At 32.3% G+C, this 23,567-nt stretch overlaps 1 protein-coding gene and 1 long non-coding RNA gene across 8 annotated transcripts in view; one reads left to right on the top strand and one right to left on the bottom strand.

The window, feature by feature from the left end:
* The window catches only part of LOC123704409 (synaptotagmin-7), a 243,467-nt gene that overhangs the window by 5,810 nt on the left and 214,090 nt on the right, over nucleotides 1-23,567 (bottom strand). For 5 of the 7 annotated variants that reach the window (XM_045652789.1, XM_045652784.1, XM_045652787.1 and 2 more), the window contains 4 exons: nucleotides 13,606-13,746; nucleotides 9,510-9,686; nucleotides 6,083-6,163; nucleotides 3,312-3,480 (listed from right to left, as the gene is read on the bottom strand). In XM_045652789.1, coding sequence (XP_045508745.1) covers nucleotides 3,312-3,480; nucleotides 6,083-6,163; nucleotides 9,510-9,686; nucleotides 13,606-13,746 — 568 coding nt within the window. The other 2 variants (XM_045652785.1, XM_045652790.1) reach the window with 2 other exon arrangements.
* LOC123704431 lies at nucleotides 7,278-16,342 on the top strand. The gene is made up of 3 exons (XR_006753125.1): nucleotides 7,278-7,441; nucleotides 14,980-14,982; nucleotides 16,332-16,342. It is a non-coding gene; the product is annotated as an uncharacterized LOC123704431 (long non-coding RNA).

Raw genomic sequence — 23,567 nt, 5'->3', positions numbered from 1 at the left:
TAAAATCAGAGTAATAACTTTTACGATACGCCTTCTAGTTTACCTTGCATTAAGTCACATGGAAAATTAAAATCTAATATATATTATAAAGGCGAAAGTTTGTAAGTATGGATGTATGGATGTTTGTTACTCTTTCACGTAAAAACTACTGAACCGATTACAATGAAATTTAGCACACATATAGAGGGTAACTTGGATTGACACATAGGATAGTTTTTATCCCGGAAATCCCACGGGAACGGGAACTATGCGGGTTTTCCTTTGCAAACGCGGACGGAAATCTAGTATATCATAAAATAATGGATAGTCGTTGATTAACTAATATGAAAGCGTTTGTCCGTTTAAATTATATTTGTATACAAGTAAAATATAGTTACTGGCTTGGATTGCCAATCTTATTAGAAAATCATATATAAATTAAAAGGAATATGTTCTACTTATAGTAATTTAAACTCTTATTTGTTTTAATTTCATTTCTTTGGTTTAATAATTACAAATGACAGATTGAAGATGACTTTCATTTTATAAAAAACTAGCGGTCCGCCCCGGCTTCGCCCGTGGTACATATTCACGTTTTCTCTACATAAGATCCATCCTCGTACTTCAAGGAATATAATAAAAAAAGAATTAATGAAATCGGTTCAATTGTTCTCGAGTTATGCGCTTACCAACACATTTTGCGATTCATTTTTATATTATACTAGCGGTCCGCCCCGGCTTCGCCCGTGGTACATGTTTACGTTTTCTCTACATAAGAACCATCCTCGTACTTCAAGGAATATAATAAAAAAAGAATTATCGAAATCGGTTCAGCCGTTCTCGAGTTATGGAATTACAACGAAAAGTGGCATTGATTTTTATATATTAGACTAGCGGTCCGCCCCGGCTTCGCCCGTGGTACATATTAACGTTTTCTCTACATAAGAACCATCCTCGTACTTCAAGGAATATAATAAAAAAAGAATTATCGAAATCGGTTCAGCCGTTCTCGAGTTATGGAATTACAACGAAAAGTGGCATTGATTTTTATATATTAGATAAGATAACTTCTTAAACATGTGAGAATTCGTTTAGGTAAGTAGGTATCACAAAAATATCCTCTCTCTTATATTTAGCATTTTATCCGCATGGTAAAAACAATTAGAAATCGAACAGGATCCAATACAAAACACGCTTCAAAAGTTCTTTGAAAACGAAGCAATCATTCAATGCCAAATGCCAATACATAATTGAAACCCGAAAGAATGTTCTAGATGCATCGATTCTGCTCAATTTACCGAAAACTTTTATCAATATTATCTCACACTAGTTGTGCCTCGCGGTTTCTGCCGCGTTTTTTTTTTTTTTTTTAAACCATTTATTGATAGAAAAATAAACATACATTGGGCATACAGAATAAACACCACATAAATCGACACGATTTGATCGTGGTGCACATGCATTCTAGACGTCAAACAAATATTAGATAGATTAATATAAATTTTGTTACATTACATATGAAATTACATTGAAAAATACATTAAGATGGCAAGTAAATTACACAACAGAAAAAATATGATGCCTACAATAGGGTACTTGTGGAAAAAATTTTTTTTTTGTTTCTAATTGTCTTTGCATTATTTTTATAATTTTTCTTTATTTCTCCTATTAGTCGTATTCATGATAATGATATTGAAATTAAATGAAAAATGTTTTAGTAACCATAAAAACAATAAAAATCAGAAATAATTGATAGCCTAAAAATGTAGAGAGCGGTCTTATCGGTAAAAGCGATCTCTCCCAGATAGCCCGGAAGAGAGGATAAAAACTTACGGAGTAGGTACGTTACAATCTATACTAATTTAACAAAGCTGAATAGTTTGTTTGTTTGTTTGAACACGCTAATCTCGGGAACTACGGGTCCGATTTGAAATATTCTTTCGATGTTAGACAGCCCATTTATCGAGGAAGGCTATAGGCTATATCATCACGCTAAGACCAACAGGAGCGGAGAAACACAGCACAGTTATGTATATTTACAGAATCTACTTACAACAAATAGCATATTATAGCCTATATAGGTAACCTAGACTTTGATTAGAAAATATACATAATATATTATAATATACTAGCTTTCAGCCCGCGGCTTCGCCTGCGCTGTCAAAGAAAAACCCGCATAGTTCCCGTTCCCGTGGCATTTCCGGGATTGCATCATTTTTCCTATAAAAGTAGCCTATGTCCTTTCTCGGGTATCAAAATATCTCCATACCAAATTTCATGAAAATTGGTTCAGTAGTTTAGGCGTGATTGAGTAACAGACAGACAGACAGAGTTACTTTCGCATTTATAATATTAGTATAATATACATATATTATGTATATTTTCTAATCAAAGTCAATATATTGGATACTGCTTCGTTTGTACAGATATTGATATAGGATATAACTAAAATAACGTTAGCTATCTTTGTGAAGTAATTGAGGAAATAAAATTAATTGCCTTTGAGTCGACATCAAATATTTAGCTAGGCTCCTTTTAGAGTGCTTTTCCATTATATATATTCTGTTCGAGTGATATAAAACATACTTTCTATATGCTATTTCAGATTGTTATTTACTAGTTGTATGATGTATCGCGCGGTTTTACTTGCGGATAAACGGCCAAAAACAAGAATTTCTGTAGGTTTTGTCATATAGCTTATGCCAAGTATCAAAATCTTTTGAGTGGCTATCACGTGAAAGAGTAACAAACTATATAATTTATACTAAGCTGAAGAGTTTGTTTGTTTGTTTGAATGCGCTAATCTCAGGAACTAATGGTCCGATTTGAAAAATTATTTCGGTGCCCATTTATCGAGGAAGGCTATAGGCTATATAATATCATTACGCTAAAAATTATTTCTGTGTTCGATTGCCCATTTATCGAGGAAGGCTATAGGCTATAGGCTATGCGGAGTAATGCGGGTAAAACTGCGGGGCACAGCTAGTGTAATAAACACATTTATATACAACAGGTCGCGTCTTTCGATTGCTCTGGCGCGGCGGGGCCAAGGGAATGGCGGAAAGCCGCGGGTTCGAATCCCGCCTCGTGATCGAATTTTTAAAGTGAAACTTTTATTACATCGTCTCAAACTTTTTGGTCTGTGTAGCGCATGTCGCGTGACGCACGATACGTACGATAATTATCGTACAAATACGATAATTTTTAGTTAAATGTCTATAGTGTGAAAAAAGTTTCTCTTTTACCGTGGTTTCATAAAACCACACAACATTTTTTTCTATTGTTTTTATCAAATTCATATCAAATTTATGTATATTATTATTTTAACTTACCAGACTTCCCGTTAATATCCTTCGCCTTCAAATTCCTCGCTTTAAGCAGTGCTAGTGTTAGCACACTATTACTGGGATGATAGCAGAGTGACGTCAGCAGTTCCCCACACTTGTCCTTAGCGGGGGGCTTCAGAGCCTTCCAGAAGGATGGCTTCTCACTGAGGTCCACCTGGAATATAATAGAGTTAAAATTGTTTTAATGATTGTTCCAACTAATTTTTATACATGTATTTGAAGTGAAAAGTGGTGAATGTTGAGTAAAATTTTAATGTCGTGTCATGGCAATACCGTCACGTCATGGAGTAAGGCGACGATTTTATGTGAATCTTGCTAAAGAAGATTGCTCGACACACACGCCCATCTTTAAATAATTATTCCAACCAATCTGGTTGGAAGGTAATATTACTATCTATACTAATATTATAAAGCTGAAGAGTTTGTGTATTTGTTTGTATGTTTGTTTGCTTGAACGCGCTAATCTCAGGAACTACTGGTCCGATTTGAAAAATTCTTTCGGTCTTAGATAGCTCATTTACCGAGGAAGGCTATATATTATCACGCTATCACCAATAGGAACGGAGCACTGCGGGTAAAACCGCAGGGCACAGCTAGTATTATTATAAGATAAATTTTACTCATAAATTTTCTTTCACAAAATTGTTTTTTCTTCAGCTGTTGTTAATAAAATATTCTGATAAAATATCTTAATAATAGTGGTTGTCAATTTATTTTGAACTTATCGTCTGTAATATTGTGAAATAAGACTGTTTTCTTTATGTATCCGTTCATCTATAGGTACATAATATTTAATAAATCTGTAGAAGGGTCAATTCTGTACATTGAAAATATTGAAAAAATAAATACCAGGGGGTGTTACTGGATCGATACCAAACCCAAACATGTGATAAAAAAAATTTTTGTCTGTCTGTCTGTCTGTCTGTCTGTATGTGAAGGCATCACGTGAAAACTACCGGTTCGATTTCGATGAAACTTGGTATAATTAAACCTTACTATCCTGGGCGTAAAATAGGATACTTTTTATCCTGAAAAAATACGTAGAAAAAATTAATCTTAATTTTTCAGTTTTATCCATAGACGTTGTTCTGTAGAACCGCGAACACACGTTGCGTATTATTTATAGGCCTAGCCGTATTTGGGTCCAATAGATATTTATAAGATGTCATTGTCAGAGTTACTCAAAATGGAGAAATAAACCATCCACGCGAAGACCGACATCCGCGCGGACGGAGTCGCGGGCGGAAGCTAGTTACAAATACGTATGTACGCACTGATAAAAGGACATTATAACGCCGTGATTGTCACAAAAGATTTCGCATTTAATTATTATTTAAGATGAGCAAAATAATTACAGACGTTATTATGAAATAAGTACAATTGATATAAAATTAGATATTTTAATCATAGCAAGATAAATGACGGCTTATTATACTTTGAAACAATGTCTTTAGACGTTCAGTAAAGCTAGGATTGTAAGTTTTAATATTAAATCCCATATACATGATATTTAATATAAATCTTGCACGGAGATTGTGAATTTTAATTTTAATTAGACCCAACTGTTAATATAATTAGAGACAAAACGTGCGGCAGCAGTTTTGCTCATCAATTTTAACAGGCGTTAAAAGTTCAGAGAAGATTGGGGAAATTTTTCATCAGCGAGGCAAGAGTTACTGAAAGTTCTAACAGCGAACATTGGATAATAATTAATTATACATCAATTTTATTTATTAACCCTTTTCATTTTTTTCATTAACTCTGCTCTCCTAAATTTTTTAAACATTTTTTTTAAGCTATTGCATAGCTTCAATCGCGGGCTTTGAGCGCGGGGACCCAATCCAGAAATACCGTTACCGTCACGAAAAAAACCTCACGCTCCCCACGGGGACGGGCAAGGAGGTTTCTTTTCCCTACCACGCGTGATTCGACGTATTTTTGTAAAGTTGCATATAGTAAATTATTTTTTGAAAAATAAGGTCATAAAGAAGTTTCACTTCTTACGTGTGTACACTAGTACACGCACACATTTTTTTTTATTCTTAAGGATGAAGGATCTATCGATCATACGTATACAATAATTTATACAACGAGGATAAACGGCTGTTGGCCAAAAGGGCCACGTCAAGTTAACGTATAAAGGTTCACCTTAGTCCTTCCTAGTGACATTTCTAAAGCGATCTCCAGGAAGAATGATTGATGTTTTTTATTAGCCTCTTTAACGCTGCGACTCAGAAAAAAATAAAGCATGTTTTTGCCAATTTTTTTAAAGATAGATGGATGAATATTGATTATAGGTACATACGCAAAGGCCAAACTGGTATTGGCCAGAAGGGCCATTTTAATGCATAACTTAAAAAAACTCAAAATTGAAATTGATCATTTTTTAAATCAATTAACAAGTTTAAAAATACAATTTAAACACGCAAACAAAACTCTTTTTATTTCTATTTGTTTAGATTTAAAAGATCGCTTTATAATATTATTTACTAGCTTTCCGCCCGCGGCTTCGCCCGAGTTTTCAAAGATCCCGTTCCATGGAATTTCCGGGATAAAATAAAACCTATGCTATGTGTTAATCCAAGTTACCCTCTATATGTGTGCTAAATTTCATTGTAATCTGTTCAGTAGTATTTGCATGAAAGAGTAACAAACACACACATACACATCCTCACAAACTTTCGCATTTATAATATTAGTAGGATTTATTATAATATTATAAGTACCTAGTAGGATTTACCACTTTGAATACTCACTTGACACAGAGGTAAGAACACTTCCCCGATAGAGTCGTCGCGTGAAAAACGATCATAGTCGAAGACGTGGAGATGTAGAACCTGAAAGAAATAAATAATATTTAACTTAATAAATAATTTAAAAAATATACTTATATAAAATAAAAATAAATCTCCAAATGCATTAGTAAGCGTAAAACTAAAAAACGGCTCTACCACTAATTCGCCTATATTTTTCCGTTTTAAGACATAGTGAAGGTTCATAAGGAGAGAAAACACGTAAAATTGGCGCTAGAACAACATCTGCCGAAATCTAGAGATCATCTGCTAGAGAGCTAAATATTAAATAAAATCAAAAATGTATCTTATAAAAAAGAGACGTGTTACTTATAAATGACTAGGTTACCGCCCGCGGATTCGCCCGCTTTGTCTAAAACCTAATAAATTATATACTAAAACCTTCCTCTGGAATCACTTTATCTATTAAAAAACCGCATCAAAATCCGTTGCGTAGTTTTAAAGATTTAAGCATACAAAGGGACATAGGGACAGGTAAGTGACTTTGTTTTATACTATGTAGTGATAATGCTACTTTCGGCAGATTTTTTTATTTTTCGTCTTTGCCTCGGGGCAAATAAAGATAAAAACTGTTAAAAAATTGAATCACAAATAAAATTATTCTACCAGGGTACCAGGAGCAGCAAGTAACTTAAATAATTACTTAAGTCTTTAATTCAATTTCAAACATTTATTCAGACTTCTTTTGCTTTAAAATCATATTACTTAGCACTTAGCTTCAGAAAGCAGTTAGAAGTGCTTTAAGAAATTCTACAGTTGCTTTTTATAATATTAGTTTTCTTTTTATTTTTCTTAGGAACGTAGATTTAATTATAGACAATCGCCAGCTCTGAACGGGGTTTTCTGAGGTCTATCAGAAATAATAAGAATCGAAACTCATTTAAATTTATTCATCTGTTTTTGAGAGGTGTAACCTAACATGATTTTGTTATAGGTACATATTATATTATATTATAAGAATTAAGCGAATTCGAAATAAAACAGCGTTTCTATAATCTGTTTTCCATATTTTCAGTTATTTTATACGTCAATTCAACTATGTACATATTACAATACTTATAGGTAAGTCGCGTCAAGTAAAAAGAATGCTGACGGTTAAGCTGCGCATTGGCGATTTATCGGTCTATTTGGTGTTATGAGGTTGGTATAAGAATAACAAATAGGTAGTTGAGAAGCCACGATTCGCGAGCCTAGTTCAAAAATAAAATAATCGGCACATAGCTTACATGCAAAACTCGATCCATGCGCAAACACACCCCATCACTTTCATCCAGCGTTCTTTTTACGTGACGCGTACTGTAGGTACCTAAGTTACCTTCTAAGTCGAACTAAGTTAAATACATAAGAAACGCTAAGTCGTTCAACCATGATAGGTACATTGAAATGTTTAAAGTTTTTATATTGTTTGTTAGTTTCCAAGTTTTTAAGTAAACGTACTTTAAAAGATTTTAGAAATAAGAAAACTTTCAAGTCTTTTCATTCGTTTTCTACATAATCTTCTTATATATAAAAATGAATCGCAAAATGTGTTGGTAAGCGCATAGACTCGAGAACGGCTGAATCGATTTCGATAATTCTTTTTTTATTATATTCCTTGAAGTACGAGGATGGATCTTATGTAGAGAAAACGTAAACATGTACCACGGGCGAAGCCGGGGCAGACCGCTAGTATACAATATACATAGAATAAACAAAATTCGATTTATATAAATAAATTCGTAAGTCTATCTCTCTGTTACCATTTCACGGCTAAAACGCAAGATTAAATACAATTTTAAACATATGAAACATGATACCTGGAAGCCACTTTTTGTCGAAACACAAAACTTGAAAGGGGTGAAATAAGAGATAGCAATTTGTATGAGGATAATGTCAAAAAATATATTCACAGTTTATAGGATAAGTAGGATAGTAAACATTTGTATGTAACTAAACATACCTAGATAAAATAATAATCTATAATCTATACTCATATTATAAAGCTGGAGAGTTTGTTTGTTTGTTCTCGCTAATCTCAGGAACTACATACGGGTCCGATTTAAAATATTATTTCGGTGTTAGAGAGGAGTTATCGAGGAAGGCTGTAGGCTATATCACCACGCTAAGACCAACGGGAGCGGAGCACTGCGGGTAAAACCGTGGGGCATAGCCTTCTTCGATAAATGGACTATCTAACAGTGAAATAATTTTCAAATCGGACCAGTGGTTCCTGATATTAGCACGATCAAACAAACAAACTTTTCAGCTTTATATTAGTAAAGTATAATAGTATAATCTCATAGTTTTGTACTGCTATAAAAGAGGTTACCTTTGTAACAATTTCAATAATTCGAAATTGTGTTTTTGGGTCAATTTCACTTCGAATGAAGCTACACTAATGAGTCGGAATCATCGTGAACTGAATAGTTTTGTAAATAATGCATTTAGCTGTGTATGTTGAAAATATCTACGTAAGTTTCATTTGCCACTTCTTCGCCCACGTTTTCAAAGACAAACCCGCATAGTTCCCATTCCTGTGGAGTTTCCGGGATAAAACCTAGCCTATGTTGCTCAGTGAAGATGCAGCTTTCATGCTGAAAGAATTTTGAAATCGGTCCAGTAGTTTATGTGTGATAACCATACATACATACATAATTACAAACCTTTCCTCTTTATAATATTAGTATAGCTAAATTCTTTTTTGCATGCATGTTTGTTTTATTTTAACCTACTTTATACTTTTATAGTAGTCATTTCAAACATTTAGAAGATCGTCTTTAACAACACTTAAATATGTCAAATACCATACATAGTACAGAAATATTATTATACATTTATGTAAGACACACAAACACAAGAACATGTTTATAATATTACTAACAAATCTGTACCTAATATAAATAGTGTTTATTGCCTACTATTGTTATATTGGCAGCACAATACAGTGTTTAAAATAAAATAAATAAATGAGTATGAATACAGGGTGTCCCATATTGGTATACTAAGCGCGAAGTGCCTTGTAGTTTTGCATACACTGATCACGTACAAAATACTTAAACAACAAAATAACTTCAAAAAGTTTTTGCTAAATTTTTCCTTAAAATCCATGTTTTCTTCTCTAGCTTCGTGCAGCTAGCTTATACCAATAAAATATAATCTTAAACGATATCTACTATAATAAAACGATATAACGATACGTGCTGGTGGCAAATTTGGGCGTGTTGCTTGTTAGGGGTGTACACATAGAGTTTCAAGAATTCATCTATTCGAAAAAAACATGCGTCTGGAATTTTATAAGTATTTTTACTTACTTAGCGTATGCTAAACTATAACCATCTTTGAGCTTAGTATACCAACAGTGGGACACCCTGTATAAGGTAATAATACATACCCTAGCCTGCAGCTTCTGTATGGGAAACCCTTCGAAGTAAAACGTTTCGTTCCACCTCGGGTTTAGGGTCCGACGTTTGATCTTCGTCTCCAGACGGTGTTTCTTGTCTGGCAGTAGCGTCACTCGTACGTAGGGGTCTGATGTTCCGCTTAGATCCTTAGCTGGTAGGTCCTTCCCCTGTAATTTGGGGATTATTTTAGTTATTTAGTAATGCTAATAAATATAATAATCTATCTAACAATCTATCCATTTTTGTAAGTGAATAAGCAAATAGTTTTTAGAATTTGATAATTGTTAGACGTAACTTTTGATTTGTTAATAGTTGTTGACTTGCTGTGATTTGTTATAAACTGTCTACATCAATTAGGTAGTTGTATAGAATCGCAGTACATTCTGATTGCATTAATTTATCCCGGCCCCGTGTGCATTTCTAAAAATACATTATTTTCCTACAATCTGTCCATTTTTGTGAGTTTCGCTGTATTGAAACTAGCTACAGGGTTTACTTTAGTATGAATTATTAACAGAATTGTATGCTATCCATCTCTATCACAAAAGTTAAATTGTTTACGTTAAAAACTACCATAAAATAACAAGGTTTCTAGACATTTTAGCGAGTCCGTGCTTTTTGCTAGCCCGCAATAAATTTACTACATTACGCAAAAACTTTGAGCATGTTTTTGGGGAAAATGGCGGGAAGTATGAAATTTGCCAAAAATGATGATACAAAATGATGCTTATAAAACATCAAATCACAAAACGAATTCTTTTGAAAAAGATAAGAGATTTGCGTGGGTATAGACAAAGTTTATCGAGTTATAATGTTTCTTTATAAAAAGTATTATGCCAGAAATAAATAAACGTATTATTTTTATCAATAGCCAATCACATGAATAGAAGAAATTATCAAATAAAAGAATTAGTTTTTGATTGAAAATGTATCTCCGTGTGGGCGTCGAACCTCGGAAAAGTACGATAATCCATTTATTTAGAAATTAAAGATTTTAACGGATTTGAAATGCGATTTATTTATTACTAGCTGTGCCCTACGGTTTTACCCACAGCGCTATCCGCTCCTGTTGCGTTGGTCTTAGCGTGATGATATATTATAGCATATAGCCTTCCTCGATAAATGGGCTATGGGGCTATCTAACAGCGAAATTATTTTTCAAATCGGACCAGTAGTTCCCGAAATTAGCGCGTTCAAACAAACAAACAAACTCTTCAGCTTTATAATATTAGAATAGATATTATTTTCCCAACGTTTCGCACACTTTGCACAGTCACTAAGAAAATAATGAGATCATGAAGAAGAGAAATAATGAGAAAATGAAAAGATCGCGTTTAAAATCCGTTAAAATCTTTAATTTCTAAATGGATAATACTCGCGTAAAATCAATCACTAGAATCCATTTATTTATGGAAATACGTTATACGGATGAAATCATAATCTCCATAGTTTTATTTACATAAAGTACGATATTATATGAACAAATTGACGCAAGTATTTTTCAATTCATTTATATTTGTAGTACATTTTAACGCTTAAAGTCGTGATGGATTTGTGTATATCTTATTATTATGTTTACATTGTAATTTAGTTCGCATGTTTTTGTAATTTATTGTTATCGTCTGAGCCTCTTATTTATCAACATAAAATATATGGATGAAATTTTCTTTTGCGACTCTTTCTTTGTTTCTTTTCTTGTTAGGCAAAGAGCAACTATGGAGTTTCTTGCCAGTTCTTCTCCATAGATACGCTTTCCGGTAAATGTTAAAAATATGCAATGCGTTTCAAAAGTGCTTTTAGAAGAAGTCTAATTGAATAAATAAATGTTTGAATGTTTGAGTAGGTTAAATAACTTGAATGTGAGAGGGATAGTTACTACTTATAAAATTAATGGCTTCAATGAATTCGAATCTAAAGAAAAAAAGCTAATAAGATGAAAATGAATGTTAAGGGAAGATTTTGTAAAAATGTCCATGTACAATAGTTAAAAAAAGGCAGTTTTTACGACGAAAAATTAAAAATTACACCTGATGGAGGTAGTTCTAATGACACGCCATGATACGATAATTCAATTGATGATAATTTATAACAATCTCTGGCGGTCAAAATTCGCCATTATCATTATAAATACTGTCAATTGTCACTTATAATACCACAAGAGTTTCAAAATTATCGGGTATTTTCCGATAGGTTCTTTGCAAACAAATGAAGGAGTCAAGGTTAAAAAATCACGAGCGCGAAGCGCGAGTGATTTTTCCTGAAAAACTTGACGACTTTATTTGTTTGCAGGGAACCTTGAGGGAAATGCCAGATAATTTTGAAGCTCGTGTGGTATTCGGGAGATTATTTTTCCGTCCCAAATGTCGGCCAATATAATTTCACAATTGAATTCAACCTGTCAGTTTGACGTCAACGACCAGAGAAAATTTTCAAAAAATTATCAGTATAATACCATGTAGGTTGTACCACGTGACGTCGAATGGTGCAATTGGTGGTGCAATTCTATTGGTCGATATTTGGGTCGGAAAAATAATCATCCGCGTTTCACAGCACGTATCGCTATGAAACACCTACATATTGTCATAAATCTGCAGTGTACAAACATATTTATAAAATTATCGTGTCGCAACTCGCAATGTTAGTTACCCTACTCCTCCGAAAGTCGAAACGGCTGCACCGATTCTCATAATATTTTGTGTGCCTATCGGGTAGGTCTGACAATCGGCCAACAATTATTTCATATCCCTAAGTGATCATAGTAAGACAGAAAGTTTGCCGGGATATTATTCTATGTACATTACACATACGTGGAAGGAACACTTAATACACTTACAAGACCCTCTACGTATAACGTATTATTATTATAATAAACACTCTAGCTTGTGATAATATTTGAGTCCTTTAATGAAATAACATTGTCGGATGTGGATTAAATTGGCTTCCTAAATTATAATAATATGGATTAACATATACCTTTTATAATAAGGAGAATGAATCCAGATAGCTGTTAGATGTTAAACGCCCTTCCTAATCTTGTAGCATGTTTCTTCACTTGCTATAAAAATATCTGGGTACATATTTTTTATAGGAAGTGAAGAAACATGCTACCTACAAGATTAGGAAGGAAGTAGACAATCCATCATACATAGGTTTTATGAAATGTATCTGGCAAATTTAACAAAATAATAGTTCGAGATTCGACCACAGTGGCGCTGGAGTGCAAAAATTCCCATTTAAAAGTTCTTACTTCGTCGTAATATTATAGATGTGAAGTTAGTATTACAAGACAGAGTGAAGTAAGTTGATTAAAAGCCATTGCAGTAGTGCTAGGTGCACTTAAAAGAAATGACTTTGCTACAGTGACGCCACCCATATTAGATACATTACTATACGAGAAATCGTATTCCTGTATTCCATACTCATAGTTTATTATTTTTATGTTAACAAAACTTGATTTCGCATAAATTTCTAGGTACTAAACTGTTTTCAAACTTCTAAATAGATAGTATAGGACAGGTGGTAAGCGCTACCACCGTCCATGAACACTTGCAGAGAAGCAAGGCTTAAGAGATCTTAAGCGTCTGCAATATTCTGACTATAAAAGGTATAAGTAGGATAATGTAAGGATTGACGGCTGGTATAAAAGACTGGGTAAAGCTAAAGGGTAAGGAAAAAGATACGGTCTGATACAATTAAACCATTGAGCCCCAAGCGGCCCGATCGGTCCCAGACACAATAGATTTTCTATTGTGTCTGTGGTTCCGGGGCCTGAGTTACTAATCAGATATTTACAAACCTATATGAGCTAATGCATTGCCCATTATAAATGTACGGGATAAGGAAAGGATTGGCGAGGAGAATAAAGAAAACGACTGTTACGGATACAGCGAGGAACGTGATTGTAAATAACCAATAGTATCGCTTCAAATACTAAACGTTTCAAACTTCAAACTAAACGAAGCGATATGATTGGTTATTTACAAACACTTTCCTCGCTACATATCCTCGCTCATTATTGGTGAAAAACATCTTAAAGTATAGGAGAAGGAAAGTATTGACGATGAAAATAATAAGATTTTCACTAACCTGTATGATTTTCAAGATGAGCGTCGTGTTCTGGAAGTCGTACTCAAGCGAGAAGTGTATCTGGCCGACGTTCTCTGATGGCTCCGAGTTGTCTATGTACATGTCCACGAGCGATATCGAGCGGTTCTGCAGGAACGCCATCTGTCAGTGCGTCGTGTACGATTTATATGGGTAGTGGTTGGTTTTTTCTTTTTTATATTTTTTTTAATGTGTCAGTGACATGGATTTTGGCGGGTTCAATCTTGGATATAGAATCTTATTGGAATGTAATTTTTTTGGCGGTATGTTGTCTGACATATAAATGAAAAAAATATGAGGTTCAAAAAAATATATATATATTTTTTTAATTTGTGTCTATGACATGGATTTTGGCGGGTTTTATGCTAAAACTTTTTTTTTAATTTTTGAATGTGATATTATGATCTTTGGCTGGTAGTAACGTGTTCTATATTCAAATTATCTTGGTGAAAGTGGCTAGGAACTATTGGAATGTTTTTTCTGTAGCCGGTATTATGGCGCAGGGCGCTATGTTGTGGCGCTAACAATGAAATGGATTTGGGTGACGTGACGGTTTTGATTTTAAAACTATATTACAGTCTTTACAGAAAAGGACAGACTGATTTAACATAGGATTTAACTGACTTAAGAGCGATGCATGATCATGGCTTATTATAATACTGAAGTCAGCTTATCATATAAAAAATAAACAATAAGTATTTAGGGAATTGTGAGCAAAAAGATTGATTGAATATAGAAACTGGACCTTAAATAGTTCGATTAGTTAACGAATGATTTAGTTTGTCGTTTGTCAAGTTCAACTGTCCGAGAAAATCGAATTCTCTTGTTTTTGTGGCTTATTGATAGAACAAAACATAGTTTGTTTTCAGGAAAGGTTAGGACCACTAGGACCTATATTATCCTAGGTCCTATTGAATCGAAAGTTGATTCAATTATAGATATTTCGTATGGAAGTATTTTTATTATGTTATGATCATTTGTACTGAAATATGTTATGATAGTTGTTTACATTTAAAAAATAAAGAGAAAGATGATATTTCAAATAGTCCAGATAAATACTTTCTGATACTTCTGTAACAAAATCAATTAAGGATTTATCTACCAATGAATTATTACAGAATACAGACAATATTACCCAGAGGAATTTAGTAAGTATTAGGCTTATTATGTTTGGACTTTGGACCCTCATTAGAAGTAGAATAAATACCTTTAGTATACTTAGACATAATGTGTATATACAATAGAAAATAAACTCTAATTACATGAAAGCTAAAGCTCAAAATACTACGTTTTTAAATATAATAATTATTTACTTTCCCGCATTTATTTCAATAAAATATATAAGGCAAAATGAAGTATGTAGTTAAGTGTACTCAGCGTACAATGCTGAGTCAAGTACTAATGACACTCATTGTTAGATCCGCGTATTCGATACACGAAAGAATTGTGAATTAACGAAGTGTCTTTCATAGTATTGAATGCGTGGGTCTAACCTCGAATATTTGTCGTTGATTTTTGTTATTTTGACTTTCAAATTACGATATTTTTGCGTTTGAATTTCTCTGATTATGTTTACATTATAATAATGAATGAATTATTAATATATTTTTAATGATTGTGTATTTAAAAATAAATACTAAATATTACCTAGTAAAAATAAGCGTGAAAAAAATCTATGTAAGTATTTATGAACCCAAGACTATGTGCAATTAATTACCTGTATGTTAAAATCCAGTTTATTTAACCTTATCCTAAAGTACTTACTACTATTGTAGAAAGAAAGTTCAGCTAAGAAGTCTACATAAGCATATTTTGATAAGCAAAGCGGACTTGTTGTAAAAGAGCGATTGTTTTCAGGCAAGTTGAGAATTTAACTTTAAAGGATTTTTTAAAAAATACTTCATATTCCTAGTTACCTAATTACAAAACTTATTCCAATCATATCAGTGTATTACAGCGCTGAATTTCAGCATCTTATTAAATTACGAATCAACTATTCTCAACTAAAACAGCATGCAAATCAGTTTGTCAGTTTTCAATGAATCCGTGCCAAACAATCAGAGAATTGACAAAACTTTACTCGTATTTACTTCTTGATCCAGACTGCATTATGCAGGTAAAACTAGAACAAAGACAAACAAGTGATAACTGCTTTTAAAACAACCGACTTCAAACTTGCACTTGCAAAAATGCCCATAAAATAAAAACTACTGGGCCTATCCGAATAAAATTTTTATGAGACAAATTCGACACCATTCCGCATCGAACAAAAAAAGAATCACGTAAATCGGTTCAGAAACCTCTGAGTAATCGGTGTACATACATAAAAAAAAACAAAAAACATACCGGCCGAATTGATAACCTCCTCCTTTTTTTGAAGTCGGTTAAAGATTAACGAAGTTTTCACTAGAAACTTCTAGAAGGATTTTATTGAAGTTTTTGAATTTACTAAAAGCTAAGTGTACCAATATATTCCTTCATATAGGTTTTCCCACTAACATTTTTTCTAGTTTTGCTTGCATTTAATTTCAATTTAAGTATTGTAATTTCTTTTTGAAATAAACTGAAAATTTAGCTCGTATATTATCTAAATTATATAAGGGAATACTGAATAGTAAATATGCAGTATTTTATCATTTAATTTTATATACCTACACAACATATCAAACAATACCATACAAAAAATTGCATGAATACATTTTTGTTAGTTATATATAAAAACAATCACTCTGTTACAACAACCAATTACTTCATATATTTTGATTTAAAATATTATCTATACATATAATAAATCTGTAGAAGGGTCAATTCTGTACATTGAAAATATTGAAAAAATAAATAGCAGGGGGTGTTACTGGATCGATACCAAGCCCAAATATGTGATTAAAAAAATTTTTGTCTGTCTGTCTGTCTGTCTGTATGTTCAGGCATCACGTGAAAACTAACGGTTCGATTTCGATGAAACTTGGTATAATTATTCCTTATTATCCTGGGCATAAAATAGGATACTTTTTATCCCGGAAAAATAAGTAGAAAAAATATAAATCTTAATTTTTCCGCGCGGACGGAGTCGCGGGCGGAAGCTAGTTAAAAATAAGTCCGTGGTCAGCACTTAGAAAAAGCTACTTATTATTATTACCGTTAATTACTTCTTATATTTATAAAATATTATATCTTTATATAATTAACTTAGTAAGTATATAGTCAAACTTATATACCTTAGAATTTATATCTACTCTTAGAATCTAACCACCTTTTAAAAATGTTTATGTGTAATAAAAAATATGAAAATAAAACTTACCTCACTTTATAAAAACTCACACATATTTTGCCAAATTAAAAACGTATTGTTTACTAAAATTAAATGCACATTCTCTGTTAGTACATAATAAACTTAAATAAATAATGATTTTATTTTATTTTATATTTTTAAACAATTGATACAATTTGATTTTCAAGTCTTTCTGTCTTTATGTTTTAAAAACTTCCAAATTCAAATGTTTTAAGAAGCTTACGTTTTTTTTTAATTTTTTTTTAATTTGGCAAAAGAAAAACACAAACTGACTGCAAATATCGCTGATTAGTAAATATATTTAAAAACGTGATAGTGCTAACTAAAACTAAAATCTATTTATTTTTTTTGTGTTTACGTGATTATTTATTTATTATATTATATATATTATAATTCTATATATATCTATTTTGAAAGCTTAGAAATCTATTTCTTCAATATACAACCTCCTCTACCTACCATTTTTGAAGGAGAAAGCATGGAAAAAGATTATTATATAGTAGAAGTCAATATTTGCACTCAAACCACTGGAAGAGCTGAACAGATTTTGATAAAGATACAGTTTTTACGTCTGAATGCGCGGCATTTGTGTGAGCAACTAGCTTGAATTGTTTGAACTAGTTTTACGCCCTGGTTTCTCTCGATCGCGTCATAGAACGCTAATTAAATTGTAAAATGTGTAATGTAAACGGTATGGTGTGTGGATATCGGTATTGTATGGGTAGGTATCGTTATGGATTTCGGTATCGTTGACCGTTGTAATGAAATAAGATGTTGTCGAAAAAGTTTCGTTACGTGTAAACTCTTTACCTATTTAATCTATAATACTAATAATATATCAAGAGAAAAAGTTTGTAATTATGTATATTGTATGCGTGTATGGTTTTCACGCATAAACTACTGGACCGATTTTGATGAAATTTGGCACAGACAATCTTTAGACCCTGAGAAAGAACATAGGCTACCTTTTATTGCGAATATATAATTATATGTACCACGTGCGAAGCCGGGGCTCTATATGTGTCCTAAATTTTATGGCAATCGATTCAGTAGAATTTGCGTGAAAGAGTAACAAACACACACACACACACACATCCTCACAAACTTTCGCATTTATAATAATAGTAGGATTCTTTCACCATCAGAAAGCTAAATCTCTACCGCATAAAATAACCACTTTTTAAATCCCGATTCAATCCAGGTGAAGCCAAGATCACTCAATAGTATGTGATATAATAAAGTGAAACTTAGTATTTTGATCGCAAACTCAGAGGGTCGAATTCGGTCACTTATTGCCCTCTTGAATTATTTATATCGAGCCAGAATCGGTAAGATTTCCTCGGTTTTGTTGAAGCGTTTAAATGTTTTATTTCTCGTGTACCTATTTTACTTCGATTTTGGTCGATATTTTTAAGAAAATTAAGTATTTTAAATAAGCTTTCCGCCCACGCGGCCACGGTCTCTAATATTATTATACTAAAATGATACTTTTGAACTACCTACTCTATCGAAAAAAACGCATCGAAATCGGTTGCATAGTTTTAAGCATACACAGGGACAGACGTACAGTCTGTAATGTTTACATAAATAGATGTTCGTATTTTATTTATTAGGCAATGGATTTTCTCTTTCTTCATGTTTATAGCATTTTTTTGGAATTTCTTTTCACATTTTAGGATTTTTTTTTCTTTCGATTCTTTGAAACAATCATCGATAAATTGTACCAACATCTAACATAGAATTTAACAAAATAATCCTAGTTACATAATTATATTCGAAACTCTAAAATAAAATACATTTTACTCTACTCAACAAAATAATATCAACCAAAGAATACCCCTGAGAAATTGATGTTAATAAATTTAAACTCTATCTCCTTTTGTATTAAGTTTATTTTCCCTTGAAGGTTTCCAAGCACGCAGTTCAAAATTTAATAAACCCCTTGCAAAGATAAAATTTTAAAACTTCACCGAGTTATTTAGAACGTATTGGCGAGAATACGGACATTTTACATTTTACTAAGAAATGTTATTACTTTTGTTGGAAAATCTATGTAAAATATTGTAATGATTAACATTAGATAATATTATAAAGAAAGTAAATAAATATATTCGTTTAAAACGTAAGCAAAGTTGCGTGGTACAGCTAGTAAATACGTTTAACCTATCCTATCTTACTAATATTATAAATGCGAAAGTTTGTGAGGATGGATGTATGTGTGTGTTTGTTACTCTTTCACGCAAATATACACCTGAACCGATTACAATGAAATTTCGCATACTTATAGAGGGTAACTTGGATACACATACTTATAGAGGGTAACTTGGAACACATAGATTTTATCCCGGAAATCCCACGGGAACGGGAACTATGCGGGGTTTTCTTTTAAAAAGCGGGCGAAGCCGCGGGTAAAAAGCTAGTCAATTATATTGATACTGAAACAGACACGTAAAAGAAATTATAGTAGAGCCATTTTAATAGGCAACATTTGACAGTTCAACAAAATTCAACAACGTAACCTATAGTCGAGCCAATTTAATAGGCAACATTTGACGTCTATCAATTTTATCTTCATAGGGTGGTAAACTGCTTAAAAACATCGATTAAAGTGAATTAATCGATACGGACTTGAAACATTTGTCAATCGAACTTGAAACACATGTCAATAATTTATGATGATTTTTATTCACAAGTAATCAATGCATTCGATTCTAGATGTCAGATTTCGATTTTTAGAGTAACGTCTCTGGTATTTAAAAAGAAAAAAGGTTTATTGACACAAAATTGTAGCGACGTCAGTTCTTTAAATCAGAAATTGTTTATTTTGTTTAGAATGGTTTATCAGTAAAATCAAATCCTAAAATTACTTGTATCGGTCATTATTATTATAAATATGTAATCGTAATTGAAAAAAGTTAAGCAAATGTGCAGTTCTAACAAAACGAAATATCATGTTATTCTATGTCGTCGTTACTAGGTTACGTTGTTGAATTTTGTTGAACTGTCAAATGTTGCCTATTAAAATGGCTCTACTATAGTAACGACGACATAGAATAACATGATATTTCGTTTTGTTAGAACTGCATATTTGCTTAACTTTTTTCAATTATGATTACATATTAATAATAATAATGACCGATACAAGTAATTTTAAGATTTCATTTTACTGATAAACCATTCTACACATAATAAATAATATCTGAATTCAAGAAATGACGTCGCTACAATTTTGTGTCAATAAACCTTTTTTCTTTTTAAATACCAGAGACGTTACTCTAAAAATCGAAATCTGACATCTAGAATCGAATGCATTGATTACTTGTGAATAAAAATCATCATAAATTAATAAATTCGATTGACAAATGTTTCAAATCCGTATCGATTAATTCACTTTAATCGATGTTTTTAAGCAGGTTACCTCTCTTCGAAGATAAAATTGATAGACGTCAAATGTTGCCTATTAAATTGGCTCGACTATAACAATTGACTGAGCATGTTATTTTACGTTACAAATTTATTTTACTTTTCTTTTATTCGATTTAACAGCGAATAAACATCAGAAAAATGTTACATTCAATTAAATAAATAGAACATAATAAAATATGATATTATTATATTCAAATAAAAATACACGAAGAGCCATTAAAATTTCAATACTTGTGCGTACTTCTGGCTTCACTCGCGTAAGAGCGTTGTAATTAAACTGGAGTCATCAACTCGGTTTGGGATTTTTATTGAAGACATAGAATGTTTCTGTATTTCTCGTTTTTTATTGAAATTCCAGATTGTCTGGTTTCGCAGTAACATCGGGTTAGTGTTTGGGATAAATTTATTGCGTAATGTAAATTATGTATTGAATGAAAATAAAGGATTAATGAGTTAAATAAATACGTGATGAAAATGTTGAAAAGGTACATCAGTAAACGCCAAAAGGAGATAATAAAACGAAGAATTTATTTTTCATATTATTAATGTAAAATATATTATGATAATAGGTTTTATATTACCAACAGAAATAGAAACAATAACCCACTATTTTGATAATAATAATAAGCTACTTTTTATTTACGACCAGGCTCGGGCATAATTTATAGATTAAATTTTGTAACAAACGGACAGAATTTCATTTATAATATTATATTATTATGAAGATTTATTTATATTTATAGTATACAGTATATGTGGCAAAAATATTCTAATCTTGACAATTTCACAAGTTTCTACATTTACTTTGTATAAAGCTTCGAGGCTATAAGTATTCATCCTTGAAACTGTAATACAGGCTACATTCGCGTAGAAAGAATGCGTCGTAGCATTGTATCCTCGTAGCAAATCAATACTAACGCAAAACTTTGAAAGCAGTCACTTTACGAAACGACTATTCTTTTAAAAGTTATGGTTGTTGACAATTTTGAAGCGTGAGGTAGCGTGGTTTGAAATATTAAATCTTTTATAAGTGTGCAGTGCATTTTAAAGTATTACTTTGTAGTTAAATTAAATGGAGTTGTTTTATGTCTTGAGTTTTAATTCAGTTATTTCTTTTTTAACCGACTTTATAAAGAAAATGATGAAGCCTTGATGAAGAAGGTTTTGTATTATTATTGAAGTGAAACTTCTTTATCGGGGTTGGAAAAAAATTTAGTGTAAAATTTTGCGCCATCTTTTCTTATCCACGCGTGATTCGACGTATTTATGTAAGGTTGCATATAGTAAATTATTCTTTTTTGAAAAATAAGGTCACTACGTGTGTACACTAGTAGACGCACACATTTTTTTATCCTATTTTAGACATACACTTCGACTTGATATAGAATAGATTTTTTATTTTAACTTATGGCGTAATTTTTACTAACTATTTGTTAATTTCACACGACAATATATCAAAAAATCTTAAAAAAACTTCAATTCTTACTCTGAGAATAATTAGAAATGTTGTTTACTCGTTGTTATCCTAGTACTTCATTACATAATATAAAACAAAGTCGCCTTTTCTGTCCCTATGTCCATTTGTATGCTTAAATATTTAAAACTACGCAACGGATTTTTTTAATAGATAGAGCGATTCTAGAGGAAGGTTTCAGTATATAATTTGAAACCACGGGCGGTTTATAATAAACTATGTATTTGCAAGCAATGTATCTATTTACCTAATGTTGTGATGAGACAAATAAAGTTATATTTTATTTATTTACAATTTTTACCCCCAAACCAACATGTTTACGAACACTCTATCATCATAAACTACATTCAAAAATTCAAGATACCGCATACAATGCCAAAACATAAATTGTATCGATCTATATAATGAATGGTTGAGATAGGGCTCTCGTAAGTTATATGTACAATATTGGCAGATGTTCTCCATTTTCTTGTGTTTTTAACGGATTTATTACACGTTTTTTAAGCTATTGCATAGCTTCTATCGCGGGCCTTGAGCGCGGGGAATCGAGAAATTCCGTAACGAAAAATCCTCACGCTCCCCACTCCGACGGGCGGAAGCGTGGCTTGAAGGCATAGCATGTAATAGCTTTACCGCGGCAGTCCCCGAGTGACACACGTCGGTTTTTTTTGGTGTTTTACTCTTTGAGGGATGTTGTTTTTAGTGAAGTAATTGAGTAAGTACGTGTTTATTTTCATTTTTCACTCAGTAATAATTGATATTAACAATTATTTACCTATACTTAGGTAAATATTATACTGCGTGATCGTTTACACTTTACACACACGATTTTCTGAATAGAATAGGCGAGTCCCAGTACGATAACACTAAATTTAAACAAACAAACATATTTGTTACTATTATCATATTCTTTTATTACATTCTAGTAAAGATATGAAAATGGCATATTGTCAAAAACATATTAAGACGCATAGCATTGCATTTCTGAAAGTGCCAGTTGAAATTGAAATTGTGCTCAATGCGGGTGAAATTTCCATGACAATCCATCCATGCATTTGAACAAGAATAAAGAACTGTTCGCAATTCGTGCACGGGAATATGGATCTTATGCAATTGACGGTGCTTCTTATTAAAATGAATTCAAAACCGTTTTGAGTTACGATTATCCATTTTCCATTGGATATTTTCAATTCAACGATCGTGGATGTAATGAATTTGAAATACTAGTTATGTCACGCGTCTACGTCCGTCTTGATGAATATTTTTTTTATTAAGCTATTGCATAGCTTCTATCGCGGACCTTGAGCGCGGGGCCCGAATCGAGAAATTCCGTAACGAAAAAACCTCACGCTCCACACTCCGACGGGCTCTGAGGTGTGGCTTGAAGGCATAGTATGCAATAGCTTTACCGCGGCAGTCCCCGAGTGCCACACGACTTTTTTTAAGTTTTAACGGTCATTATTTGTCACAATTATGTCTAAGTTCAATGAACGCGCTAGTCATTTATTCAAATAGCAGATTCAACCAGATGACTGTGACATATGATTTACCCATCGTTATCGTTAATGTGTTTAATCGGCACATTTATTGTTATACGTTTTAAAACATGAAAAGGGGGACATAGGACAGAACAACTATTTATTAATAACTTAAAAAAAACATAACGGTACTTAAAAAACACTTCACTCATGAAATTATTGTATGTATTATCACCGATCCTTGATGATTGTTCAAAGTTTTAACAAAATCGAG

The sequence above is a fragment of the Colias croceus genome, chromosome 29 (assembly GCF_905220415.1).
Source record: "Colias croceus chromosome 29, ilColCroc2.1".
Classification (NCBI taxonomy): domain Eukaryota; kingdom Metazoa; phylum Arthropoda; class Insecta; order Lepidoptera; family Pieridae; genus Colias; species Colias croceus.
This window is presented reverse-complemented; position numbering and strand designations above follow the sequence as displayed.